At 52.7% G+C, this 19,639-nt stretch overlaps 1 protein-coding gene across 4 annotated transcripts; it reads left to right on the plus strand.

Annotated features, from left to right (window-relative positions):
- Positions 1-564: 564 nt before the first annotated feature.
- Positions 565-19,401, plus strand: FRMD8 (FERM domain containing 8). Of its 4 annotated transcripts, XM_030568348.1 has the most exons (11): positions 565-813; positions 1,597-1,681; positions 2,922-3,089; positions 5,999-6,100; positions 6,572-6,630; positions 8,250-8,416; positions 10,608-10,826; positions 11,171-11,312; positions 11,715-11,861; positions 12,264-12,462; positions 13,059-19,401. In XM_030568348.1, the coding sequence occupies exons 1-11, from the start codon at positions 808-810 to the stop codon at positions 13,178-13,180; spliced, it is 1,416 nt and encodes a 471-aa protein (XP_030424208.1). In that variant the 5' UTR covers positions 565-807; the 3' UTR covers positions 13,181-19,401. The 4 variants fall into 4 exon arrangements, with proteins under 4 accessions (XP_030424208.1, XP_030424210.1, XP_030424211.1 ...); XM_030568350.1 differs by lacking the exon at positions 5,999-6,100; XM_030568351.1 differs by lacking the exon at positions 5,999-6,100 and having other exon boundaries at positions 11,189-11,312.
- Positions 19,402-19,639: the final 238 nt, after the last annotated feature.

Below are 19,639 nucleotides of genomic sequence, written 5' to 3' on the forward strand. Positions count from 1 at the left end.
CCCGGGGCCGGGTCCCCCTGGGTGCTGCTCAGACCCTGACCGAGACAGGGGCCCCACAGAGCCCGGGGCCGGGTCCCACTGGGCGCTGCTCAGACCCTGACCGAGACAGGGGCCCCACGGAGCCCGGGGCCGGGTCCCACTGGGCGCTGCTCAGACCCTGACCGAGACAGGGGCCCCATGGAGCCCGGGGCCAGGCCCCCCTGGGTGCTGCTCAGACCCTGACTCAGGTTGTGCCCCACCTCAGGTCACGTGCTGCACAGCCCCTGACCCCGGCGAGCCAGCAGCCCCCGTCCCGAATTGCTCACAGCCAAGACCCAAAGGGGGGGAGGGGAAATGGAGGCTCACGCGTTGGCAGAGCCGGGAACACCCAGCCCGGTGCCCGCGCGTGACCCCTGCCCTGCGAGCGAACGCCCCCGTGCGGGGTGGGGCCGGGTGCCATTGGCTACCCCCCAGCCTGGTGTTCTGCAGGGCGGAGCCCGCCCGTTTATCTGCCCCCGCCCCGACCCCCGTTGGCTCGGGCGGGTTCAAAATTCACTGCTGGGTTTGGGAGCCCCCGGTTCGTACCTCGGCACCACGCGCCTGCCCGGGACCAGATTCACCTGCACATCCAATTCCGGGGCGGGCGCCGCCGCCAACCGTCAGGCTCGGCGAGGCGAATCTCCGTGACGTCACAGAGCCAGCAGCGGGCGGGGATTGGGCGGGACCTCCCTCCCTCCAGCTTCCGGGGCAAGCAGCGCGGGCTGCTTCCAGCTGCACAGACCCAGGCAGGGAGCGGGAGAGATTCGGGCGGGCGGCGAGCTCGGCGCCATGGAGGTGAGAGGAGGGTTGAGTGGAGGCCCCCCGGGGCCTTCCGGGGGTCTAGGCTCCCCTCCCCCCAAGGGATTCCCCAGGCTTCCCGCTTTGGGGCCCCGCACCCCCTCCCCACCAGGGCCCCTCTGCCCATCCCGCCCAGTGCCCCGCACTTCCTCCAGCCCAAGAGACCCAATGTTCCCCCCCCCCGCTCTGGAGCCCCGCACCCCTCTCACACTCGAGCCCCTCTGTCCCGCCCCCACAGGGGACCCTCTGCCACCCCCGCTGTGGGGACCTGCACCCCTCCTCCTTGAGCCGACTCCCCCTGTGGCCCTGCACCCCCTCTTCCAAAGGGCCGTCAGTGACCCCGCACCCCCCATCTAGAGGGCTCCCAACCTTGGGGAGCATGCAGAGCCCCAGGATCTCCTCCCCCTGCAAGGTCCGGGGATATCCCTGGCTTCCTGCCTGGGGGCTCCCATCCACTGTCTTCCCCCCCCACACACACAAGGGTCTCCCAGTGCTGCTAAGATCCCTAACTAGTGGGTCCTTACACTTCTATGATTCTAGCTGGAGGCTCCTATCCCCTGCTTGGGTCCAGCAACGTCCTCCCCCACACCAGTCCAGGTTCCCTGGGGCTTGGCTCCCATCTATATGCCCTCCTCGAAGCCCCTGGAGCTGTTTACCCCAATGTGCCCTCCCCTGAAAAACTCTGTATGCCTGGGGGTGTCTCTCTTGGCGACAACCCTCATCAAGGTCTGAACCTTTTCTCCCCCTCCTTCCCCCCCACCGATGTTTGTGTGTCTACAGATGGAAGGCGCAGATGGGGCTGCTGTCCCCCCCAGCTTGGCCGATCGCTCTCATCGAAGCAGCATCTCCTCCATGTGTGCCCGATGTAGGTGACATTTGGAAGGCAGGTGGTGTCTCTTAGAGGAGGGTGGGTTGTCTGGTGGTTTCGAGTTAGGGATTGGAAGCTAGGCCCGTGGGTTCTTTTCCCAGCTTTGGGAGGGGAATGGGCTCTAGAGTGGGGCGGGGGGGGGAGGGTAAAGAGAGGCAAGACTTTGGTTTTTGTCCTATCTCCGGGATTGGATTTACTAGAGCGTCTCACACTTCATAGCTTGTGTACGCTGAACTCATTACACACCCTGGGCTCCTTATGTCCCTCCATTTCTGCATCACCCCTTCCCCCCCAGCTCCCAGTATGGCATGCTCCCATTCTCCTCTTCCTCAAGAACTCCTGCAACCCCATTCCCTTTTTCCCCCATCCCACGGCTGTATAGGGCCTCCCATTTCTCCCTTTCCAGTTTTTGTGACTGTTTTTCACCAAGTTCTAGAGGGATCTGCCTAGGATATTACTGGAAGTTTTGGAGCGACTCGGATGTAGCATTCAAAAGCTACCGTGTTACAGACAGAGAAATGCCCTGGAGTTGAGCATAAAGATTGATATAAGCCAATGGCTTTCGAACTTTTTTACTGGTGACTCCTTTCACATAGCAAAACTCTGAGTGTGACGCCCCCCCCCCCCTTATAAATTAAAAACATTTTTTATATATTTAACACCATTATAAATGCTGGAGGCAAAGCAGGGTTTGTGGTAGAGGTTGACAGCTCGTGACCCCCTATGTAATAACCTCACAACTCCCTGAGGGGTCCCAACCCCCAGTTTGAGAACCCCTGATGTAAGCCAACTCTTGGGCCTCTGTTCAGTCAGCTGTATCATGGCTACATCAGGTCAGGACTTTTTCCACACATTGTTTGTCACCCAAAGATTCAACTTTGCCAAAACCAAAACTGTTCATGAAACAGGGTCGGTTTTGACAAATCTCCGAGCTCAAAAACTTTCGGGAAAATAAACTGTTTTGCTGTTAACAGGCTGTGTCGTCTTTTTTTGAACCAGAGAGTTCTGAGGGTTTGAGTCAAAATGATGTGTTGTTTGGAAATGTTAGCAAATATAGATTAAAAAAGATCAAAATTGAAATGCATCAAAACTGATCTGGACTGAACTTTGTCAACTCTTTGGTTTGTGAAAATGTTCATGTTTTTTGACTTTTTATCTTAATTTGGGATGGAAAATTTTTTTGGGTATCAAAACTTTCATGAAACAGGAAAACTGTGACCCTCTGCTCTCCTCTTAGCGGTGGATGTCCTGGTATATCTGATCGATGACACTGTGGTGCAGCTGAGCGTGGACAGTCTGATGTCTGTCACTGTTCATGAGCTACATCGCATCGTCCGGGACGCCCTGCAACTTCCTGAGTGTGCCATGGAAGTCTTCACCCTGTGGCTCATCTCTCCCTTGCTTGGTGAGGTGCTTGGTTCATTGTCAGGATCTCTTATGTTACACTCCTATCACCTGGCGGGGGCCCGTGCATAGCCTTCTCTACTGTTGCATTACCCAAAACTTTGCAAGTCTCATCACCGCCTTTTACAGGGAAAACTTAAGCACAGGGAGGGGAAGGGATTGGTCTGAGGTCATGTGTAGATTCTTTGGTGGAGCTGGCAATGGAACCTAGGGGTCCTGACTCCCAATCCCCTCCACTCTAACCATTAGGCTACCCCTCCCCTCCCAGAGCGGGGAATGGAACCCAGCAATCTGGTTCCCAGCTCTGATCACTAAGCCACAGTCCCCTCCTATTGCTTGGGATAGAACCCAGGAGTCTTGACTCTCGGCCCAGTGCTCTAACTGGTAGACCCACTGCCCTCCCAGAGCTGGGCATAGAACCCAGGAGTCCTGACTCCCAACTCTATACACTAGACCCACTGGCCTCCCAGAGCTGGGCATAGAACCCAGGAGTCCTGACTCCTGGTGCTGTGCTGCAATCATTAGCCTGCCCTGTCTTTCCACTGACAAAGTATTTATCTGCTTCTCATTTTGCATTGTCTATTCTGGTAGTAAATGGTTGCTGTTTGATTTAAGGTGGGTTGGAAATGTGTGCCCTGGCTGTTGTGTGACTCAGCCATTGTTTGTTAAAATAAATAAGGAATGAGGAAACTTCCTGTATCCATCCACCTGTGTTCCTAAATAGAGGTTCTGAAATGCTTTCTGTTCTAAACAGCCTCTGCGCCTCACCCTGGAGGTGGCCACATCTCTGTGCTGAGTGAGGGAACCCTGTATAAACATCACCCCAGAAGTGGCTGCATTTCAACTGTTGTCAAAGCAACTGTTGTGTTTGTAATAAAGTGCTTTTGGAATCGGTCCCTTGGTGGGTACTGAGGTATGGCTGCCTCTAGAGTGGGGTGCAGGGACTGTTGATACAGTTCCTCACTGAGCATATGATGTTACATTGATTTACTGTGATGAACACTAGTAACAGTCACTCTTTTGCACACTTACTGGACAATCATTTGCTTTAAGTGCAACTGGGAACCCCGTGCAAAAGTCCTTCAACTGTCTCTGCCCTGTGGTTCCTGAGCCCCCAGCCAGAGGGTTATTAGCAGGAAGTGTTGAATGGCAGGCAGTGGGTTAATCTGGGGCTGTTGAGCCTGAGTCTTCCCAGCTGGGAGCATGTCTGGAGCAAAACGGAAACTTCTAGGGAACATCCAGGCAAAATGAATCATTTCATGGTACTGTTCCAGCTAGCTTGGCTGATGTCTTTGTCATCTGACTTACATCTGTTCCCTTATCTCCCATCAGCTTCCATCCCTAGCACAGCCATGCTGTAACCTGTCAGATGTTTCTTGCTTACTCTCTCAGACCTCCCCCAATCTCCCCAGCCTGCTGGTTTTCATTGACCCTCTCCCGGTATTAGGAGTCCCAGCAATGTCTCACTGTCTTCAAAACTTAGCATCTCAGGCTTTTTAGCAGCTGCAACCAGTATTGCTGGGTTTGATGCCCTTCAGTGTGAAGGGAGACTGGGAGTCAGGGCTCCTAGGTTCTATCCCCAGCTGTGGGAGGGGCGTGGGGTCTGGTGGTTAGAGCACAGAGTCTGGAATCCAGCATTACTATTATATAAGGTGTTGCATCTGTCATTAGGGCTCAGTCTCTGTCCAGGTGTCATGCTGTGACTATGGCTACGTTTTAGTCATGGGTATTTTTAGTAAAAGTCATGGACAGGTCACGGGCAGTAAACACAAATTCACAGCCCGTGTCCTGTCCATGACGTGTACTATATACCCCTGACTAAAACTTGGGCCTCGGAGGGAGGGGGAGCGGGCCACGGATGCTTGGGGGGCGGTTGGCAGGGCTGGCAGGCTCCTTACCTGGTTCCATGCTGCTCCCCGGAAGCAGCCAGTATGTCCCTGCAGCTCCTCAGAGAAGGGAAGGCCAGGGGATCTCTATGCTGGCTGTGCAGCGCCCACTGACCACGAACCACAGCCAATCGGAGCTGCAGGGCAAATGCCCGCAGGCAGGGGCAATGCACAGAGCCCCCTGGCCACTCTGCCTAGGAGCTGCACGGACCTGCTGGCAGCTTCCGGTGGCCCTCCCCCTCTCGAGGTAAGGACTCTCCTCCCCACTCCCAGCCCTGAGCCCCCCTCCCACAGGCTGACAGACACACAGCCTTAGCTATGCCAACAGGTGTGCTATCAAGAACTGCAGGAAGTGGATTATGCTTCAGATCAGTGAGTGTTTGGGATGTTGTTTTCCATCTGCCAGTCTCCATTGCCACCTGTGCTTCTGCTGCGCTCAGTTAGCAGCACTGTCTCCCCCTGTGGCATCCCAACCTGCTATGTGAATGGCCTTTGCATCTCCTGCTTGGGACTCCAATGGTCAGGAGCACAGCTGTTAACCCTCCTCTGCCGCCTCCTCCAGTCTGTGGGGACAGAGGGAGCATTCACAAAGGGGGGAGGGACGGTGAGTTCTCCCTTCCCACCCCACCTCCTGACTGTCCCTGGGCCCTGGCAGTGTTGAATTTAGTAGGTTATAAGTGGTTTAGGAGGGCTGGTCTTTTATTTCTATTACGGTAGTGCCTAGAGGACCCAGGTGACAACAGGGCCTCTTTATGGGGTGTGCATTATTGGTAGTATGACAGTAGTTCCTAGAGGTCCCAGCCAAGATTGGAGTCCCATTCTGGGGTGTGCATTATTCATAGTACAGTACTGTGATTCTGTCCTGATAACTGGGAGAAGAGTGGGGGCTGGGAGCCAGGACTCCGGGGTTCCACAGTAGTATTAATAACAACTTCAGGCTGGGTTCCCTGGACAATTGACTCTGCATCTGGCTCCTGGGCTGCAGGGCTGATGCTCTTTTAGAGACTCTCTCTTTCTGTCTTAGAGGTGCAGCTGAAGCCGAAGCACCAGCCATACAAGGTGTGCCGCCAGTGGCAGGAGCTGCTCTTGCGTTTCACTGATTGCCAGGAGGATGAGATCATGCAGGGTGCGTGTGCGAAGCTTCCTTGCTCCTTTCTGGCCCACTGACACCCCCGCCTCGACCTTGGAATGCCCTCCTCCAATTGCTGAGCTCATCCCGCCTGGCTTAGTTGTACAGAGGGGAGTGTACACCAATGGCTAGAGTGGGTGTGTGTGAAAAGAGCCAGGACTCCTAGGGGGATGTGGTCAAGTGGGTGAAAGCTTTGGGAGTTAGGAATCGTAGGTTCTAGTCCCAGCTGGGGGAGGGGAGGCATCTAGTGGGTTAGAGCAGGGAGCAGGAGTCAGGGCTCTGGGTTTCCATCCCCAGTTGGGGGAGGGCAGGGAATCTAGTGGGGTTGGTAGCTGGGATTCTGGGGTTCTCTTCCCAGCTCTGACCTTTGTTTCTGGCCTGGCTGGCTCCCCAGTTTCCAGGAGGCGGTGGGAAAGCAGACTCTTGGGCCATGTACATGTCTTTACTGGGGTGTCTCTTGTCTCCCAGATGAGCCTTCCCTGCAGTTCAGAAGGAACGTGTTTTTCCCGAAGAGAAGGGAGCTGCAGGTGAGCACATGGGCTCCTATCTGAGTCTCCTCTGCTGGTGTCACTCACCTCTGACTGTGTGGCGAGGCCTTTTGCATATTGATCAACTTATTATTTAGCCTCTGATTATCTGGGGAGTTAAGAGCCTAACCCACTGCAAGCCCACAAGAGATGGGGTTGTCGGGAAATCCCAGCCTTGTCATTCACAGTTTCTGTTGCAGTAGCGCTGCACAGGTGTTCCCTCCCTGGCAGCCCTGATCATGGTCCCTGTTGTGCCAGGCACCGCACAGACCATCCCTTACCCGAGGTGAGGGCTACGTCATGTGGGGCACTGCATGGGTACATGCTGAGAGACAATCCTAGAGAGATGGGGGATTATTTTTGCTGTTACACGAATGGGGAAGCTGAAACACAGAGAGGGGAAGTGACTTGCCCAAGGTCACACAGGGGAGTCGGTGGCAGAGCCAGGAATAGAACCCAGGTGTCCTGTGTCCCAATGCTGGGCCCTAAGAGCATTCCTCCTACAAAAACATCTGCTCTGTTTCTAGGCTTTTGTAAAATCTTTCTGCGACCAACCTGGTGTTCTGGACTTTCTGTCAAGCTGTCAAATCAGTCCCTCGGCCTCCTGCTCTGGTTCCTTAGGCATCATCTACAGTGGGAAAGTCACACTGGCTAACCACAGATTTGAATTCTAGCTGGTTCCAGCTCCTCTGGAGATGTTGTAAATTCGGTTTAATTTAACTCTGTTTCCAGTGCCATGCAGCGAGAGACTGAAGCAGCTCAGTCTGTTCATTTTACTGCAAAGCAGATTGAGAGAGGATCTGTTAGTGTGGGAAATCTTCCTGGGGAGCAAACCCCACATACCAAAAGGATAGAACTATTTGGGAATTAGTCAACAAAATGATTTGTGTTTGGAAAATGCCAGATTGTGGAAACCAAAACTCTGCAGAAACCTGTTTTGATGCATGTAGCAGGGAAAACTTCTCCAGGCCCGGGAGGGCTACCAAGAAAGAGGTGGGCCAGTAGTGCAGTGGTTAGAGTGCTTTCCTGGGATGTGGGAAACCCGGGTTCAAGTCCTTGCTCTGCCAGATTTAGATTGGGAGCAGCGTGTTGGATGTAAGGGACCCACGTTCAAGTGCTTGTATCCTACAGGGTGGGGGGCATGAGAAATTTTGAAACATTTCACTTTCCTTCTCCCATCAGAACAAAAACAAATGTTGAAACTTCAAATTTTTCCATCCAATGGAATTGCTTCCCAGCCAGTTCCACTACAGGGCTCTCACCTAGCAAAGAGAGGCAGAAGAGGAACCACAAGGTGGACATGTTCCAATTAGAAATAAGGCACCAGTTTTTAACAGTGCAGGTGATTAACCACTGCAACGAATTCTCAAGGGGAGTGTCGGAGTCTCCATCTTTTGAAGCCATCACATCAAGGCTGGAAGAGATCGATCGGGGACTGGGCTCAATACAGGGGTAGCTGGGTGAAATGTAATGGCCTGTGTCAGACGGGAGAGAAGATTAGATGATTGATTAAGCCCTTTTGGCCTTAAAATTAACCTCCCAGGCAGCCCAGCTTGAGCCAGAGGTGGAACTGGAGCCACTCTCTGGCCTTAGCTTTGATCACATCCTTTGGCCTGCAGATCGAAAACGAGGCTGTCCTGCGGCTGCTGTACGAAGAGGCCAAGTTCAACATCCTGGAGGGACGCTACCCGTGTGACGTGGAGGACTGCGAGCAGCTGGGGGCCCTGGTCTGCAGGCTGCAGCTGGGTCCCTACGACCAGGACCAGCATACAGCCTGTGCCTTGAAGTAAGGGGATTGGGGGGCATTGTCTAGAGCAGAGGTGTCAGTCATCTGGAGGATCAGCCTTTTAACTGTGTGCCGGGGTATAAACTCAGGGCTATGTACTCCCCCTTGGATGCCCAGTAGGTCTCCTGTTGGGGTGGATCTGGACCTGGGAGCAAGGGGAGAGCAGTCTTTATGCAGTTACTAGGGGGGCTGTATGCTTGGTAGCTTGCGTAGGCCAAGCGCATTGCACAGGGGCTCCATACATCCCTCCACAGTTCTCTAGGTGCCACCTTCCAGCTCAGGGGCACCCTCTCAGAAAAGCCCTCTCCCCTATGCTAGGGGTTTTGGATGCCACACAGTCCCCTTACTCCCATGTCAGGGTCTCCCATTCTCCTCCCTGTGCCAGGGGTTGTGTGCATGCTCCTATTTCCCCCCTTCTCCCCTTTATTCTTTCCATCTGGGCAATTAGTCATTTGGGATGCAAATGTGTTACTCTTGGGAGGATGAGCAGAGAGAAGCAGGGGTGGTGTTATGCTGAAGGCATAGAGCCATCAACTAATTGTTTGATTTATGCACAAGTGCTTGACCCTGCCTGTGTAAATCACATGAAGCAGAGGCTCCATGCGTCCTCCGTATTTTCCCCTTGTGGTTTTTCATTTCCCCCCCACCCTCAATCCATTGGGGTCTGGCCATTGATGCCTAGAACATTTCCTGAAATTTTGCAGCAGTCAAAAACGATTGTTGTGTCTATACAGAGAAATGCCATTGAGTTGAGTGTAGAGGCTTTACAAGCTGTGGCAGCTACGCTTCTGTTCCTGCGCTCAGTTATCGGTCCAGGAGCAAAGCTGTAGGCTGATTGTTGCTTTCCCATTTTCATTCTTCATTCTCCCATCTTTCTTCTCTTTCTCTCCTTCTTTCTTCTCTCTTCCCTCCCTTCCCTACAACAGTTGCTGCTCACCCCCTCTCCCTTTCCATCTGCTAAAATGATCAGCCATGGACCAGTCTGACACTTGTCATCTTAGAGCTCGACCTCCAGTGAGATTAATGTGTGTCATGGGGAGCGGACCCCAGACTCAGATGTGTCAGTTACATTCAGGGCAGTCCCCCCCCCACCCCCCCAGCAATTGGTTCAGGCTCTCTGTAGGCTCAGGCAGGCCTCACCGTGTTGCTTGCACTCAGGGCATTCCTCCCAATCCATCTCTGAGCTATTGTGTTGAGCTCTTGGCAGACTCAGGCAGGTGCTGTGATATCAGTCACACTCCGGTGACATTGGGAAGCTTGAGATTTTATACCATTGGAATGTTATGCAAGCCACAGATACATCATACAGGCCATGCTTGGTCTGCAGGCTGTATGTTTGACGTCCGTAATCTAGTTGAGTATATACTTCCCTCCCAGAACTGGGAATGGGACCCAGGAATCCTGGCTCCTGGCCCGCTGTTGCTCTAACCACTGGACCCCACTCCTTTCCTGGAGCTGGGAATAGAACTGAGGAGCACCACTCCTAGTCCCCCTGCTGAATGTGCTTTCCCATGCTTGGAGTCATGCTGGTGAATGAAGATGGGGCAGGTTTCCCCTACTCTGTGCAGCTGGATGCTCCTGGTAGGGGGTCTGCTGATCCCACGCAGCTCACTCGCTCCCAAAGAATGCGAGATTGGCTGGGATCCTGAGCCAGGATAATGGCTCACTGTCCCACCCAGCAATGCTCTGACTGTGGGGCAGCTTCTCTGGGCTTGCTTGTGAACAATGGTGCTATTCAGTGAGGTAATGCGTGCAGCATTGCAACACCCACCTCTCCTGGTGAGTCTAGTCGCAGCTGTTTAAAACGTGCCCTCCATCGACCTGTCTGTGTGCAGAACGGAGATGATGCCAGGGATGTACTTGTAAATATTCTGTAAGCTGTGATGCTTCTGATCCTGACTGTGGCAGAGCTCGGAATAGAACCCAGGAGTCCTGTCTCTCTTCCTCTCCTTCCTGGGTGGTATCCACACAAGTTACAATCTCAGCAGGGGAGCTGGAGAGGAGGGGGGATGGTTAACTGGATCAGGAGGCTCCCTTAATGGGGGAGCGTGGAATCTCAGTAAAGAGGGTTATGGGGAAGGAGGTGTCATAGCCCAGGAGTGGAGGGGCTGAAGGGGAGGGAGCTGTCTTAGTCTGGGAGTCATGGGGGGGCAGCTGCCCCCCTGCTCTGAGAGCTGTGCTGTCCCTGCAGGGAGAAGCTGGAGGCCTTCCTGCCCGCTCACCTGTGCCGGCGGGGGCACAGCCTGCTGACAGCGCTGTGGAAGCGGGGGGCCAAGCAGCCAGCCTACGAGCAGGGGCTGCTCCAGGCCTACCAAACAGTGCGGGAGGAGGCAGCCTGCGACGAGCCTGAAGCTCTGCGCCAGCACTACCGGGCCTATCTGCAGAGGTGCCACCAGCTGCCATACTATGGGTGAGTCTGGGCACTTGGTTGCAGAATAACCTGGTAACTCCTGCACCTGTCAGTATGGGGGGGTGGGTTGGCAATCCCAGCCCAACAATCCCACCATCTCCCCTGTTCGCGGTCTGCCTGTGCCCCTCAGGCAGGGACCTAGTTGTGCAAGAACCATTTCCTGGCCGTAGCGTGACAAGATCTCGTAATAGCGCCTGTATCTTTGCTGTCTGTGGTTTGGAGGAGATGGGGGAGGAATATGGTGCCCAGGGGGACAAATCCCCAGGTCTTCCCAATTCTGTTAGTGAGCGCTTGTGCAATCCGAGCACTTCCCAGTGTGAGGCCTACCTGCCCTGGTGCGACAGGTGTGTGTGTCTCTCCAGCTGCGCTTTCTTCTATGGGGAGATTGACAAGCCAGCCCAGGGCTTCCTGCACCGGGGAGGGCGCAAGGCAGTGTCGGTCGCCATCAGCCTGGAGGGTGTGTACGTCATGGATAGCAAGGAGAAGGTAACACTGCTCAGGGGATCTCCAGTGGTGGGGGGGGTGCATGAGAGCTGTGCACAAGAACATGGCTGAAGGCTGCCTCTGGATCCCCCATATCCCTACAGCACCTCCTAGTGCTGCCCAGATACTCCCTGGACCACCCAGAGCCCCCTAGTGCTGCTTCCCACACACTCTAGTGCCTCCTAATACTGCCCATATGTGTGCTCTGTTTTCCAACGTGCTAAGCCAGCCAGTCCCCCTGCTATGGGGCCGGATCACAGCCAGTGCCCCCTAGAAGGAAAAGACCCCATGTCCCATTCCCCACCCCAAAAGCCAGCCAACCATTCCCCCCGCCCTGGGGCTGGATTGTAGCTGGCATCCCCTGGGAGAGAAAGGTCCCATGCTCCATCCCTCTTTCTATGGCAGCACGTCTTGCTGGGCCTGCGGTTCCAGGAGCTCTCGTGGGACCACACATACCCCGATGAGGAGGAAGAGCACATTCTCTGGCTGGAGTTCGATGGGGAAAATGAAGGGATCCTGGTCAACAAGCTGCTGAAGATTTACTCCAAGCAGGTGACTGGGATCTCTGGGGTGTTTTCGGTTTCTGGGCCCCATCCAGCATCTGGCCACCCCATGGAGGCTGCCAGCGAGCAGCAGGGGGTATAGTCAGTGCTTGGAGCAATGCTCCCGTCACAGCACTGGCTGTCTTCCCCTGCTGCAGCCTGGATTTGTTTCACAGGCCAAAAAAACAGCCACCGCACTGGGAACAGGCTCTTCTTGGGCTGGGTTAGAGGAGGAAGTCTTCAGGTCCCATTCCCTGAGCCAGCCAATCCCCCCTGCATGGGGCCTGATCAGACCTTGTGCCCCTATAGAGGAATGGCCTCCTGTCCCATTCCCCACCTCCCTGAGCCTGTCAGTCCCCGCTGCGCCCTAGTGAGGAAGGCCCAGCTGACTGACAACCCCCTCTCCCTGCAGGCAGAGCTGATGAGTGGCCTTATCGAGTACTGTCTGGAGCTGAATGTAGCAGCCGAGGCATCGGCCCTGGAGAACAGCACCCTCCAGAGCCCCACACTGCCACCTCTGGCCAGCAAGCAGCGCCCCAAGCTGCGACGGCAGAACAGCGTGGTCTGCAGCCGTATCCAGCACCTCGCCACCATAGACTACATTGAGGATGGTAAGGGGGCCAGGGGGTCTCATCCTGGGGTGCTGCACCCAGCTTGGAGCCACAACTGGGCCTGCCCTGCCCTCTACCAGTCCTTTGGAACCTCCTGTATCTCTCATTCAAGTCACCCCTGGTGGAGTCTCATAGCCCCATTATCACCCCAGCATTACCAGGGGGACCAAACTGGTGGGTGAGTCAGTGGCAGAGCCTGGGATAGAGCCCAGGTGTCCTGGCTCCCAGTCCCCGCTACTGTAACCCACTAGACCCAACTAGCTTCCCAGAGCCAAGGATAGAACCCAGGAGTCCTGATGCCCGTTCCTCTGCTCTAACCACTAGACCCTACTTCCCTGCAGAGCCAGTGAGAGAACCCAGGCATCCTGGCTCCCAGCTTCCCCCCCCTTCCCCTAGTGAGGACAGAACCCACAAATCCTGCCTTAAGCGCTGCTGTGACTCTCGGGAGCTGTGTCTTGGGGGAAGCAGTCATTTTGTTAGCCATTTTCAGCTCCCACCATTAAGCTGTGGCCCCGTGGAATCCAGTGAGTGAATCCAGGGCTGACTTGTGCCTGTATCTCTCCTCCCCACCCTCTTACCCGCTCCTTGGGCTCCAGGTAAAGAGATCAAGCGTGTGAAACCCAAGCGGACAGCCTCCTTCTTCACCCGCCAGTTCTCGCATGGCGCTGCCTCCTACTCAGCTGTGCAGGCTCCAGCGGAGAGCCTGGAGCAGGGCTGAGTGCCGTCTTCGCCGGTGCACAGGGAGCAATGGACCGATCCATCTGGGGCATGCCCTGTGCCTAGCACGCTGGCTCTCCTCCTAGTGCCTCTCTAAGTTATTCTGTGTTAATTTATACCAGTGAGATCCCAGCTTGCTGCATCAAAAGTCTTCTGCAGCCATTCCAGCCTGAGCACTCGGGTGCCTGGGCTCCTCTGGTTATGTTGCTTTGAGTGTTCTCTGCAGCTGGGCAGTGACACCCCCTCCTTCCCCTGGGTGGTGGAAGCCTCCCGGTGTGGTTCTACTGTATGTGTGCTGGCACGCCGCCGCTGATTTCAGTTGGCACCGATGTGAAAGAGGAAGAGCAGCCATGCCAGCTCGCCAAGCCAGTATTGCTCTGAGATCATCTCTTCCCTCCCCCCGGGCACTCCTAGACCTCTGATTGCTGCCCTGACAGTGAGCGCGCTCTGCATCGTTCCTACCCCAGAGCTCCGAGTCTCTCCCCCCGGGGTGAAGTGTCCTGTCAGCACAGACTTCACGGAGTGCAGGGCCAGAACCTGCCTGCCTGTGCCCATCAGTTCAGCACATCAGGGTCATGTGGCACCTCGCTTGTCCTGAGTGGAGAACTCTCCTGTCTCTGAATGTCACCTCACTTGAGGGGAGGGATTCATCCGGTCTCCCGCGCAGGGCGGGAAGGGCTGCGCGGCGTTGGTTCATTCCACATCTGATAGAATATTGAGGTGTCTTGGCTATATCCCCTGGTGGGTCGTTCCATTTTCCAACCTGTGTGGGAGTCAGATGGGGAAGGGGGATAGTGATTCTGACATAACCCTGCCTGCGTTTCTGGGTGAACTGATCGCATAGCAGCTTTAAGACCTTTTTGCAATTCAGCTGGGGGAGTCTGATTTCAAAGCTGGCCTTGCCTTTGGTCTGTGGCTAATTCAGTCCAGGAGAGGTAGGCACGAGGCATTCAGTGAAGTGAAGCGGGGAAGATTGCTTTGCAGCCAACGCTTCAATGAGAAACAAGCCTCCTGGGCCTATCAGCTCAGGACATCTCACCAGCCCTAAAAATCCCTTCCTGGCTCCTGCATCTACTTCCTGCCCCAGGAACTCAGCCCGCTTTCTGGAGGGGTTTGTATGTGTCGCCCTTTCTGTTGATGGGATATTTTTCTCGATGGCTGGACAAGTGAGTTGCTGGTGCAGGAAATGGGTGATTCCCCCACATGAAGCCTTGTTCAACTGTGAAGGAGACGCGCTGGGGTATTAACACAAAGGATCAGTAATTGACTGCAGCAGATTTCCTTGCTGGACGTGCCACTGTTGGAAGGAAGAAGCTCCTTGCTTTTCTGAGACTGCTTTTTGGTCTATTTCAAGTTGGGTGTGGTGACATGCCAGGGATCCACACTGCTTTGCCCTATCCATTCAGTACACAGAGGCTGTTTTGAACAACTCAGTCTGTATCTGTGGTTTGGACTTGAGCTAAAGGGGTTTAGATACACCAGCCCTGTTAACTTTAACAAGAGCTGTGCATCTAAATCTCTTGCTTCATTTTTGAAAAACTTAGCCTTAAAACCCCAGCACTGCACACTTTCCTGTGGGTGCTTTATTTCCCTAATGGGGAAGAGCTCTAGTGGGTGCTTATTAAATGACTGTGTTGCTTGTTAACCTCCCTCCCCCTTTTTAAATCTGCACTGTGCAATCTAGGGTAGGTGGAGACATCCTTTTAATATGGAAAAAACCCTTTCAGGGTGGGATGTTTAAAGGGACAGAGGGGATTTAGTCTCTGAACTCCTGTTGAATTTCACTGGGAATTGGGTGCTGATTGGAAACCTTAGCCTTGCTTACTGCAGTGCTGTTTGGGGAGCGGGAAGCAAGCTGAGAATGTGAAAGTGGAATAAGTCAGTTTCCCCATCTAGACAAACCCTTGGTGGCTGGCAGTGGCTTTGTGTGCATGGGCAATCTGGGGGAGGAGGGACGTCCCCCAGGGGTTTTGAGAATCTTAAGCCATACAGACCTCCCAGCCACACACCTCAGCTGCACAAGCACAGCACATGCTGTGCTCCCCAGTCTCCATCATGCAGGTCACCTTGGAAATCTCTCTCCTACAGCAGCGAGGGTTTTCCAGGGATTGGACCACGACAGTTCGCATGTTGCCTTCTCAGCACACCCCACCAGGGAACCAGATGTTCCTGCTCGTGGACTGAGCCTGGATTGCAGTTTATTCCCCTGCGCTGCCTAGAGAGGGTAAACGGCCATAAGCTATAGATCTAAACTGCTTATCCCATGTTAGCAACACTTGTGCCAAAAAAGCTTTGCCTTCTTCCCCCGGGGATTGGCAGCTGAGCCCATGGTGCAGTCGGGGTGGGGCTGGCATTTTGAGCTCAGTGTCTTAGATTTCCAAAGGGTTTCAGGCACCAACTCCCATTGAATTTCAGTGGGATTCCCCTGCGCTCCTTTGGGGAAAAGCACTAGTCCCCATCTGTTGGCTTTGAGCACTTGTCGGTGCCACTGCGGCATCCAAACTGATCAGCAATCAGACTACTTGGAGGGTGGGACTGTCACTGCCTAAGGGGTTGAAGTGTTCATCTCGGGTTTCCCTTGGGAATTTCCAAGTGGTCTTGTCCTCAGTCCCTTCGGTCCCTCCTGGCATTGCAGTGTTGCTAAGCACTGATGTTGCTGATCCAGAGGCAGCAGGAGTGGGAGGCATAGGCAGACTTTCCTCTGGGGCAGAGTTTGTTAATGGATCGTAAGGTAGAAAGATGGAGTTTTTCCGTGTGTTACCAAGTGGCTTGGCTAGTTTCAGAACCTGTTTGACAGCAAAAGTGTAAGGTGGGGGGTAGATTCAGTTTAGGGAAGGAAAAAAATTAGGCTCCAATTATTTTTAGGGTTGGCTGGAAAAGCTGCAGCACTTAGAGGAAGCAGGCCAGCTGCTTTGCCAGGGCTGGCTGCGTTTGCACCCAAATGGCATGCAAAGCTTTGCCAATTGTCAGGGACAGCACTGCGTGTTGGGAGGGCTGGCTTGGTGCTGACGGAGGCATTGATGCTGCAGGCTTTTAGATACGGCATGGTGGAAGCACCAGTGGGTTAGCTGGGCCCAACTAACAACTTGTCTAACTTCCCTCTGGCTTGGTAGCATGTGCAGTCCCCTGATTAGTGTATTTCTGGAGCATGTGCCGCTGCCTTAGTGCTAGGTCAGTCAGTGACTAGGGGTTCTGTAGCTGGGGCTTGGATCCAGGTGTTGGGCTCTGTCGTCTTCATCTCAGTGGGAAAGGTGGTCTGCTAGAGGGACTTCATAAATGGGCTGATTTCTAGCTCTGCCACCCAGTGCTCCGGCTCCAGCTGTTCTCCCAGTATGATGGCACTGCCCCTTCTGCTTCCAAGCCACATTTGTGATCAGCTCTGTTTTTCCCCAGAGTTGTTCTGACCCAGTTAGCATCTTGTGCTTACTTTGTGCTGTGGTTCCTGTTAGTGCAAAGGTGCAGGACAGCAGTGAATCTAGTTCCAAGCGCTGAATGGAGCGGAAATGGAAGTTGCTAGTGATTTGAGTAAAAATTGTGCAAAAAAAATACAGGGCATGATCCTGTTTCAAACTGGGGTTGGGGTGGGGCTTAGAACCTTCCCTGGGGTACCTAGCAGTTTCTCACTATACTGCAGAGTCAACATGTTAATGTGAGCAATGAAATGGTACACCACAGAACGCATCCCAGTTTCACTGGGGTAAAAGAAAAGTACGCTGGTTAAAGGTGACAGTCATGTTCTCTGGGCAGGAGAACTCTGATATCCCATATGCAAAGGCTGGGCTCTGTCTTGTGCCATGAGACTGAAGGACAAGGCTTTGTGAGGCAGACGTGGATTCTTGCAGATTTGGAGTGGAGCACGGGGGAACTGCTGCAGCTGTGAATGAGCCACAGGTCAGCTAAACACGAGGGCTCTGGATTTCAGTAGTGAGTCTGGGGGAAGTCCAGCCTGAGACTCCTCCAATGGGACTAGATTTTCAGAAAACAGGTGGTCAGCAATTCCTGCAAATGAGGCCCCTTTTAAGGGTAGCCGAAAGTTGAAGCACCCAAAATCCTTAGTCATTGTTGAAAACTCTTGGCTGAGGCTCATTCATGTTAAACCTGAGACACCCAGTGTCTGAACCCTGAATACTCTGGGCTGTTATGTCAGTAGAAGGCACCTTGAAGCATCTTGTCTCTTTAATGCCGCAAAAGCCTTCAAAGCAGACAAAATGCCTACGTTCTGCATCTGATGGAAGGTCCACTGCAGTGCCAAGTGGATGTGAAACACCGCTGGGTCTTTGCATGCACTCGGGTAAAAATGCTACATGAGGCTGATGGAACCAGGCCCAAAGTATTCAAGGTTCCAGTCCCCCTCTGCGATTGGATTCAGGCTGAGTTGGCGCTTTGGCCAGTGCCTGTTTTGTGATCAGCTTTGGGGACTGCCATGGGGGCTGTTAAAAACGCTGAGCTTGGCCTTCATTCTGTACTTCCCAATCAGCTTGTGGTTAGCAGGTTGGGAGTGGCCGAGGGAGAAAATAGTTTGCCTCTTACCCATTTGCAACTGCTGGCGATTGCGTAAGTGGATTCCTCCTTTTACTAAGTCATATGTCACATCCTTCTGAAAATGACCCCACAGTTCTTGTTACAAACTAAGGGGAAGACTTCTAAAAAACCTGTGAGCGATTTCGGAGCACAGATCTCTCTGAATTGCCTGAAACTTGTGCTCCTAAACACCAGGTCATGCTTCAAAATTCCCCCCTTAATGATTAAAATTGGGCAAAAAGTTTTTTTTTGGGGGGGGGGGTTTAAACCCATTTCATATTTTTTTCTCTTCTGTTAAGGGCAGTTAGTTACAAGTCAGTTTCACACTGAGGTTTTCATACTCTAGCACAATGGCTGCAATGTTTTGGGTTTGCAAGATTTTTTTTTAAAACAATGTAAACACTGCTGTTGGTTTGAGGCTTGGCTAAAAACGCAGGAGGGGTGTTTTAACTACACTTGGGCAACCTCTGAACCCACTTCCTCTCACTTTTGGAAGGCAAAGGGCTACTGTTTTGGTTTCACAGGTGCAAATAATGCCCCCTAGTACTTTACAAATGATCACCTGGTGTGTCTTCCTCCCTGTCCCCCAGTATATTTCACAACAGCTGCAAGAAGACAGCTTTGGACTCTGACGCACGTGTCCAGATCTTCACTGAAGCTGTGCTGTTTACAGCACCTGGAATCACTGTATTGATTTAGACCAGCTGATGTTCTGGCCCATTATCAACATAAAACTCCATATTATTAACATAGGTTTTGAAAAACCTACAACACTAACTAGTTGCCACATGGAGAATTTGGAAGAGCCACTATATTTTTCACCATTGATCCTGTCTCACTTTTGCATTTACCATTAAACTGGTCAGTTTCCCTTTTGGGCATCAGTTCACTTTCTCCTGCTGATGCAGTTGTACTGTGTTTGGGTCTCTGAATGCCATTTAAATCCAAAAAACTTTGTCACTGACCTGTTTTATTTAAAAGTTCCAAAAAATGTCTATTCACACCAGGCTTTGTAAATCTTCCCCTTTGTTTTGTACAGAGTGAATTTTGGGTTCTGTGCATACGTGGTCCTTTCATTCCAGCCTTCTATGTTTAATTCTATAAGTCTGTGGAGTGAGATACATATTTTTCACTCTTGGCAAGATTGCATGTCATGTTTGTCTGGTGCCATGATGCCTTTCAGGATAAAATTGCCAATGTGTCTTAAACCACAATCCATACAGCTGGGTCTAAGATCAGTATATGCCCAGCACTTTGTAAATGTGTCTTCAAAGGCAGTGCCATGGAAGGAACCTGACTGAAATGTATTCCCTCTGCTAGCCAGTAAGCAAATCATTCTAATGTAACCTGGAGGAGTTGTGCTTTCCAGGGTGGAGTCTGCCCTCAGAGACCCAAGCTTGTAATGGAGAATCAAGCCAATAATCATTATGCACATCTGTCTGAACTGTATCATTCTGTCTTGAGCTCATTGCATCTTGTATCTGGAAGTTGTGTGTGTGTGTGTGTGTGTGTGTGAGAGAGAGAATTCCCCTGAACTGGAAATATGTCATAGCTATCTATGATATGCAACACTAAATGGCCTTCTCTTTTTACTGATTTCTGTGTGAATTTCATTTTTACAACAAAAAATTGTGTATATACTAATATTTTTCTTTTGTATGCTACAGATCACTCTTATAATAAAGAGGCTGTTTTCAACAAGTAAGGTGCTACTTTGAGATCTGCTTATAAAAGGTATTCTCTAAGACGCCAGGTGTTAAGATGGGCAGTGTTAATTACAGCATGTGATTGAGGAAGGGAGGAGAGAGCTTGTTTTCAAAGTTATACCATTTCACATGTTGTCTCTCAAAGTTTATCTATGATCATTATGAAATCACTTCTGTCGTAAGTACTCTTCTCACCCCTATCCCCACAGCATCTAAATACTTCACAATCTGTA

This window comes from Gopherus evgoodei, chromosome 7 (assembly GCF_007399415.2).
Source record: "Gopherus evgoodei ecotype Sinaloan lineage chromosome 7, rGopEvg1_v1.p, whole genome shotgun sequence".
NCBI lineage: Eukaryota > Metazoa > Chordata > Testudines > Testudinidae > Gopherus > Gopherus evgoodei.

Coding starts and splice junctions, on each gene's coding strand:
- FRMD8 (XM_030568348.1), top strand. Junction 6,631..8,249: donor CGAAGAGAAGGGAGCTGCAG/GTGAGCACATGG, acceptor TTTGGCCTGCAG/ATCGAAAACGAGGCTGTCCT. Junction 10,827..11,170: donor CACCAGCTGCCATACTATGG/GTGAGTCTGGGC, acceptor CTGGTGCGACAG/GTGTGTGTGTCTCTCCAGCT.